General features: G+C 46.2%; 1 protein-coding gene across 2 annotated transcripts; it reads right to left on the bottom strand.

The window, feature by feature from the left end:
- Positions 1 to 1,347: 1,347 nt before the first annotated feature.
- Positions 1,348 to 6,858, bottom strand: LOC129722900 (toll-like receptor Tollo). Of its 2 annotated transcripts, XM_055676740.1 has the most exons (2): positions 3,863 to 6,858; positions 1,348 to 3,808 (listed from the first exon to the last, which is right to left on the bottom strand). In XM_055676740.1, exons 1-2 carry the CDS (start codon positions 6,856 to 6,858, stop codon positions 2,818 to 2,820), a joined length of 3,987 nt encoding a protein of 1,328 aa, XP_055532715.1. In that variant the 3' UTR covers positions 1,348 to 2,817. The 2 variants fall into 2 exon arrangements, with proteins under 2 accessions (XP_055532715.1, XP_055532714.1); XM_055676739.1 differs by having other exon boundaries at positions 1,348 to 6,858.
- Positions 6,859 to 8,575: the final 1,717 nt, after the last annotated feature.

Below are 8,575 nucleotides of genomic sequence, written 5' to 3'. Positions count from 1 at the left end.
TGCGGATTTTCCGCATTTGCGGATGCGGATATCCGTAACATCCCTAATTTTAATGTATTTAGAACGAAATAATTAGTTTCTCGGGATCGATCCAAAATTTTTTCATTATTTATATTTCTTCTTGTATTTACAATGCAAAATAAAAGCAAATCAAACAGAATGTTTTTGCAATAAAAAAAAAATTCCAAAATGGTGAGTTTCAAAATAAATCACAATCAAACCCCATGTTCTCTAAAATCAATCACAAATGTGCACAAACGAAAATTTTGGACTTTTCCAGTAGCGTCTGAATCCCTTTGGGTAATTGAAATTTCTTCTTTTGGTGAAACATTCCTTGAGGGCATTTATACTGAACATCAGATTAATATTCAACAAAATTATATATAAGCTTATATTTTATAATACGTAGAAACTGTGTAGTTGAAGTTTAAAATACCTCGAAAATTCTAGTCTAGCAATATTCTAGTAATGATTTGCATAAGTCCAAGATTGAAACTCAACTTGAACCGACCGGGTTCGTAGCCACAAACTGATGTCTTTCGTTCCAATATACTGTGCCTCAGTTGAATAAGTAAATTGGGGATAAAATTATTACTGCTTTACATTTTCGGCCATACGTTGGTGAAACTTTCACAAGTTGAACACGTTCAAAATTGATATTAGCATTTCCAATAACAAAAATTCGCATAACTATGCAACGATAATATCCCAAATTGCATAATGACAAGGTTTTCCTCGCAGCCGAGCTAACCAAGCTGCCAAAAGGTGAATCACGGCCAAGTCTGATAACGCGCAAGTGCAATTTCCATGGAATGGTGTATAGAGAGCCAAAAAAGGCCACAGATGGCTCCCTGCCAGCCGATCGTGCACTTACACCGTGTGCACCTAACGGGAAGCAGCTCAATCAGAGCATGAGTGGAGGGCAGCAAAAAAAAAAAAAAAACTACCAGACTCGCTGTGAATGTGCGGTGGTGCAACCAGACGAAAGATGATAATTTTAATATTGTCTCCTAAATAGCTTTCCCCGTTTCTTGGTCGAGTCGGATGAACCGCAAAAGATTTCCCTCTAGCCACAGCGTGTTGTTTCCGTGATACCTTTCGTACATATTTTCCTCATAACAAACCTTTAAAAACAGTATCTGTTTCTCGATCCTACCGGGCCGTGCCCTCTACCGACCAAGAATGGTCTCACATATATAAATAATAACAGTAATAAGTGCACAAAAAACTAACGCAAAAAAAAAGAGTTACGAGAAGAAACCTTGCTCCGAACAAGCTGGACTCTCGGACCGGACAGGTAAGAACTCGATTACGACGATGCGATGGTGCGGTGCATACAGAACCTGGCCGACTCTGGCGATTCTTGACGAGTCTGACTGCATTGCACGGTGCTGTTGTATAACATTCCCGGGATGTCGCTGGTTGATTCTGGGGCAGAGCAGGACACCGATTCGATGATGGTGGTGGTGGTGGTGCTGACAGTGGTCGCGGTAATTGTTGACCGTTCGTGGTCACACACTGTCGCTGGCTGTTGTTGTTGTTGTTGTTGCTGCTGCTGCTGCTTCTGTAGAGACCACAGCACAGGTCGATCTTACGCGTATACACATATTGTATAATAAACGTTGATTATGCTGATGATCGTGTAATAAAGCTGCACTTGAAAGCCGATGACGGCATGGGGGGCTGAACGCGTGCAAATCCTAGGTAGCGGACGCGGCGCGTATCGAGACCGTAACGACTCCGGGGAATGTCACTATCATTATTAAATTGCGACCGGGGGTTTCTTTCTTTTTTATCGGCTTCTTTTTCTTTTCCCCTTCGTCGTTTGCATCGAATACTAGTTACACTGTTCACTGCTTCGGTTTTTTTTTCTTCCTCTCGCTCTCTCTCTTTCTTCAATGATCTTTTCCGCTGTCGTCCACTCTCGACAACCCGAACGGACAACATTTTTCATTTATTTTTATCCACTTTGGTGGAGAACTAAGCGCGACACGGCACCGAGGAGACACACTGTCATTATTACAGGCCAAGCTGGAAAAGGGGCCTCTTCTTCTGCCGATCGATGTAACAATTATTTCTCCAAGATGGGAAAAAAAACAGGAACGCTCGAGACGCGACTAACTGCACTATTTTTCAACACTGGTTGTTTTTTTTTTGCGGTTGCACTTTAACGCTTCTTTTACCAGGTTACGGCGCGGCGCGGCGATCGAGTCGCAGTAAAGAGCACTTGTATTTGCATTTGATTTGTGTTTGTCATTCCAGAGGGATTTTTCTTTTGTGTGTTAACACATGTTACTTCCATGCTGGTTCTTCTGCTTCATTCGGTACAGTGTGTAACTGGAACTTCATTAAATTTTTTTATTGCTACCGCATACTTTTTTTTTGCTACCACACTGTCATGGTTGACGAGGTGGGGAGTCGAAACACTATCACTAATATGATTATTATTCACAGCACAAGGAGGAACACGCACACACAAACACACTGACATGCTACTGGGACGACGACGATGTGGTCCACTTGGGAAATGTCAGTCAGTTCGAGCTTGAGAAACTTCCACAGAGAGAAAACAATTGCACCTAGTTTTTCTTGCGGGAGCGATCTAAGTAGCTAAATAGGGTGTCACTTTTTACATACGTGAAGGGGTTGGCGTTCGCAGTACGGCATTATAATTTACTGACTTATTCATTAAATATCACATTTGTTTTACGATCCGGAAAATTTCTAAATTTTGCTAATCAGTTCGTCGCTTTGCTATGTACATACACACACAAACACAGAGTTCTACTTTTTTTATCACACTGAGGACTGCTGGGGTCATATGTGGATCCCCACAGTTCGTGGTGAGGCGCTGCTTCCTCCCCGAGGTGGCTCCTGTTGCCGCTGATGCTGCAGTAATTGCGGTGGCTGCGGTTGCTGCGCCAGTCCTGGCAGCGGAAGTGGTTGCTGGTGCAGGGGTGAATGTTCCTGCTGCCTCAGCGCAGCCCTCGGATCGGGTTGCGGTTGTTGCTGCTGCTGTTGGAGCATTATCAGCTGGTTGTTGGTGTTATTTCTATTATTTGGTGTTCGACTAAGCTGATAGTTATTGCGAATGTTCGAATGGGTCATGCTTATCGGAGGTTGCTGCCGCATTCGCTGATTGTTGGGAACATCCGGCAGGGCAAACCGGAGCTTCTCCCAGAACAGCTTATCACCCCACTGCAGATAGGTGTTCGTTTTCAAGTACAGCCGGATATCGGGATCCAGATCTTTCTGCGGCACTTCTCCCAGCAGGATCACAATCAGTCTTCTCCGTCGATCGCGCAACACCTGGTGGTGAGCGGATTTGAACTCGAATCGGCACCACTCGGATTTGATGAAGTTTTCCGACAGCACCATGATGGTCCTGCGAGATGATTCCACTGCCTGAACGATCGTATCGGCGATGTACGCTCCTACGGGAAAGTCCCGATAATGGAGACACAATTTGTAGGAAGGATCACCATTTTCCAGCATCGGAGCCAACTCTTCGGCCACGAAAGCCTCATCTTTGGAGCTGTACGACACGAACGCATCAAACAGCTTGTCCCGCTCGTTCTTGTCCATGTCAGTGTTTCGGTAGAACAGTCGGACGCCGAAGCGTGAATGAAACCAAACACGCATTTCCTGCCGAAAGACAAACACAATCAGCGTCAGTATGATGATCGCCGAGAATCCACAAAGGGCAGCCACCAGCAGCGGGATGTAACCTTCGATCGGCGGTGGCGATAATACCGTCTTGCGCGATGTCAAGTTTCCGTTGATGATGTTATCGAGAGGCACTGCACCGCTGCACAGTGTTGTACTGTTGTCCAAATAAATCAAGAAACCACCGGCCGGAGACTCCCCGCCGGCCAATTCCAACGGGATTGCTCCCCTCGAAACCACAGCGACAGGCTGCTGACCGGTGACTGTCGCAGGCAGCGACGATCCGTTCACTGCCGGTCCACCGATCGCCGGAGCTGTCTCATTGCCCGGCAGGATCGTTACCGTACATTTTATTTTCAGCTTATCTTTGACGAAATCGAACATTTTCAGATACTCGCGCATCTTTTCCACGTACTCACAATCGCAGGACCACGGATTCGCCGCCAACCGCAAATCAGTCAGTTGCTTTGGCAGATGCCACATGTTGAACTCAACGATTCGATTATGGTCCAAGCGTAGAATCTTCAAATTATGCAGATGATCGAAGCTGTGATTGGCGATCGACGTTATTCGGTTATACTGCAGCAGCAATTCCTTCAACCGATCCAGCCCAACAAACTCGAACCCATTCAATTCCGATATTTGATTATGATCTAATTGTAAAATTTCCAACTCTTTCAATCCATAGAACGTCCTATTGCTAATAACCTCCACATTACTGTTATTCAAAAACAAAATCTTCAGTTTCTTTCGCCCTAGAAATGCATGACTGCTCAGCGAGCGGAAGTTATTGCCATCCAGGTAAATCTGCGTCGAATCCATCGGAATTTGATCCGGTAGCTTTTCGTCGTAGCCAGCCCGAGAACAGTCCACCACATTCGAAGTCCAGCTTTGGTCGTGATAGCACGTACAGCGGGCCGGACATTCCATCTTACAATCACAAGCGTAAAAATCACAACAATGGCACAGCGCAAAGCAATGCGTCTCGTACTTGCACAGAAACTGATTGGGCAGGGCCTCCACCAGCGGAACGTACGTCCTCCCCCGGTTATACAGCAGCTTACAATAGATACTATCCAAATCCATCAGCTTCGGTTGGGTCCGTGAATCGACGTTATTTTTCTGCAGCCAGTTCAAATTACAATCGCACTGGTATGGATTTCCTCCGATGTAAAATTCCGGCAGGGCTTTGTCATCCGGAACGGCGCTGATTCTCAGTGCATTCGGGTCCAAGGTCGTGATTTTATTACCAAACAAATCCACCCGTGTTAGATTGGGTTTCTTGAAGAACGTATAGGACTGCACCTTCGATATCAGATTATCGTTCAGATACAACAGCTCCACACTATTCGGAATAGCACTGCCGGTGATTTCGGTCAGCTGATTCGAGCTAGCATCGATTGTGCTAAGCGCCAGTTGACTCTCAATTTCAAAATAGTTACCCAATTCAGCAATTTTGTTCGCGTGAATATCCAACCACTGTAAGCCGGTAGGAATGAGCGCATAGTCGAACAACTCTAGATGATTGTCGGAGATATTGAGCCACACTAGATTCGGTAGCTTAGTAAAAAGTCCCGTGATATCAGTCAAATAATTTCCGTCCAATCGAATCGCCTGCAGGTTAGTATTATTGTCAAAGCAAGCCTGATCCACACGTTTCAGTCGGTTCTTCGAAAGGTTCAAGATGTGCAGTGACTTCATCGCATCGAACGTCCCCTTCCGGATCACTTCAATATTGTTCTCGGTGAGTCGCAGGCCATACATATGAACCATGTCTTTGAAGCTGGCATTTCCGATGTTGCTGATATGGTTTTCACCTAAATCTAACGTACGCAGCAGTGGAACATCGTACAGGGCGTCCGGTACTTGCAACAGCTTGTTTCCATTCAGGTGCAGGTCCTGCAAGGTGGACAGATTTTTGAACGCGGCTCGATCGATGCGCGAGATTCGATTGTAATCAAGTGATAGTAGTGAGAGTCGAGTCAAGCCATGAAAGCTGAAGTACTCGATGTTGGAAAGCCGGTTGTTGGAGATGACCAGCGTGTGGAGGGAAGCTAGCTCGGAGAATGTACCTTCGAGTAAAGTTTCAATAAAATTATCCTGCAGCCGAAGAATCTGCAGGTTGAACATATCTCGGAATATGGACGGTTCTAGTTTTGATATTTTGTTGTTAGCTAGATCGAGCAATATAAGCCGCGAGAGGCCTTTGAACGTTGCAGGGTTTACCCATTCGGACGTCAGCTCATTGTTAGACAAATCCAAAACCAGTAACTGCTGCAATTCGCTGAAAATCCCCGGTGCAAGAACGTTGATGCTGTTGTTCTGAAGGTAGATTTCCTTAATGTGCTTCGCTTCGGAGAATAACTCCGGGGGAAGGTTTGTTAACCGGTTGAGGGAAATATCGAGCTTAGAGAGCGAAAGCAATCCTTCCAGCGCACGATCAGCTATAAAGTTGAGTCCGTTGTTTTGCAACCGAAGCTCGGTTAGTTTGCCCAGTCCGGAAAAGATCGCCGGGGGCAAATTGTCAATACTGTTGTGGGAAATATCAAGCACCGTAATGGAACTTCCACATTTCTTCGATAACCGCGTGCTAAGCGACGCACTGAAGTGAAACACTGACAAATCCCGGATCCGGTTCTGTGTCAAATTAAGATACTGCAGCTTGGTCAACGGACAAATTATTCCGTCCGGCAGGGACCACATGTTGTTCTGACTCAAATCCAGCCGCTCGAGTTTGGACAGTTCCGCGTTGAAAACATGCGGTGCGATTTCCAAACTAACCGACGACCAGTCGGTGTTGTGCGTCCGCAGAGTCAAATTGGTCAACTCCTTAAGACCACGAAAGGAACCATCGGTTAAGTTAGCTATTTTACAATAATCGATCGTAAGCGATCGCAGCTCGGACAACTGCCGGAAGCTCCCCGGACTAATGCTGGACTGGAAAAACAGCCCGTCGTTGCACTGCAACCGCAACCGCACCGTATTCTCCGGATGCAGCACACTAAAATTCGTATTCTCCAGTTCACTGTTGATAGTTCTAAGTCTACACACGAGAGTTAGATCGTCTTCACTATAACCGGACCATCGACACTCGTCCGGAGCCTGTGAGAGCAGCGATTTGCTCAGCGACGCGCCAAGGACACCGAAAATGGTGCCAAACAGGACCGACAGCAAGGCCGGTGAGGAACGCATCTTCGTAGGTTGGCAATTTTGATGGCCCGGGTCACTGACACAGTGGCCCCCGCTAGTTCACAACACAATCCGCACTCAACACCGCACTCGGACAGATCCACTCCCTCTATCGCGTAGTTTAATCGGTTACAAATTCGAGATACACCGTTGCATGCGCTCTGGACATGTCTGATTAAATAATTGTTTCTCTGTTCTGTTCGCTTTCGCACTGTCTTTCGCGGTATCCACTGATTGCTTCTGGGTGAGATCCAAAGGTGCTCTGTTTTGATCACGATGATCGTTGTTTTCGAAGCGGATTTTCACCTTGCCCCAGGCTTATCTTTGCGCTTTGGGAAGCAAATAAATTTCACTTTACATTATCTGGCTCCACTTATCAATTTACTTTGCTTTTATCCACATTTTTCGCCCGAGGGATCACTTTTGCACCGGCTGGCCGGGTCCTTTGCCATAACTTCCCGTCGCCAGCACTCATCAGGCACGTAATAACAACAAAAAACACCTCACTCTTAGCCGCCGGTTTACTTCGCCAGACGGCTTTCGTTTCTTCCTCTAAATTAAATGATCCTGATAAAATAATCCATAAAAGTTGATCGTAAATTTAAATTTACAGTCGCGATAAAATTGAATAATCCAATTTTATTCTGTCGTGCCACGGCTCGGAACACCACGTCTAGCGGGTCGGACGGGCGAGAGTTGCGTGAATTTTCATTCTTCCAAAGTAGGAAACTGCGGCGATCTTGCGGCGTCTCTCTATCGGTCACTGATCGCGCTAGCGCGTTCACAAAACTGTACGGGAATCAACTCCGACGTCTAGCACTGGGTGGACGATCCAGCCTAATTTGCACGAAGATAATTGGCTTGTCGGCTCAGTGGAGCAGATCTCCACACACACGGGAAGGAAGAACAACAGAAAAAAAAAACTTCGATACAACCGACAAACAAGCACGGATCCGCACGTGCACTGCCTACAAAGTCAACTCGTAAACTGAGCTCCGCAAGATTCGTTCATACCAACATCAACCGCGATCGTTCGCGGTTCAGCGTTTTCTCTTCAGCTCACCTGTATTTTACTCCACTCTCTTTCGTTGATGATAAAGGTGAGCAAAACATTCGATCAAAACCAGTTTTACCTCGAAATGTTCCGTTCTCTGTGAGAATTCGTACGATCAACACCTGAACGGCCATACTGGCACTCTCTCAGTGCTATCCTTACTAAAGGTGCAACAAGGACAACTGGAGCCATCCACGCTCTCACCGCAACCATGCTCGGAGAACTTTTTGTTTACATCCGCTGCAAACCTGAGAAAGGAGGAAAAAAGCCACAATAGCCTCTTTTTGTCCTACTGCTGCTGCTGGCTGAGCTTCCGAGCATGATCGCATGAATTCATGTTCGATTTTATGCTTCTGTGTTCTCCTGCTCCTTGTTCGATTGTTTGGCCCAGCGCTATGGTTTTGTCTCTCCATCGAACAAGAAACTCAAACTCGGGGCAGGAAAAAGAAGCAACTCTTGAGCAGGAGATATGCTTGATGGAACCGATCAGAAAAGGGTTTTTTCCTGTATTTCTACACTTCGCGCAGATCGCAGCCGATGGTGGTGGCGAATGATTCTAACCTAGCCAGTACCGTGCGGCAGGTACGCTGCGCTGTGTAGTGAATGAACTCGGATGTTGGTTTTTGCTGATGGTTGACGATAAAAAGGAAACTGTAACAATCGCGG

The sequence above is a fragment of the Wyeomyia smithii genome, chromosome 2, assembly GCF_029784165.1.
Source record: "Wyeomyia smithii strain HCP4-BCI-WySm-NY-G18 chromosome 2, ASM2978416v1, whole genome shotgun sequence".
Classification (NCBI taxonomy): domain Eukaryota; kingdom Metazoa; phylum Arthropoda; class Insecta; order Diptera; family Culicidae; genus Wyeomyia; species Wyeomyia smithii.
Note: the sequence above shows the minus strand (reverse complement) of the source record. Positions and strands in the feature narration are given on the sequence as shown.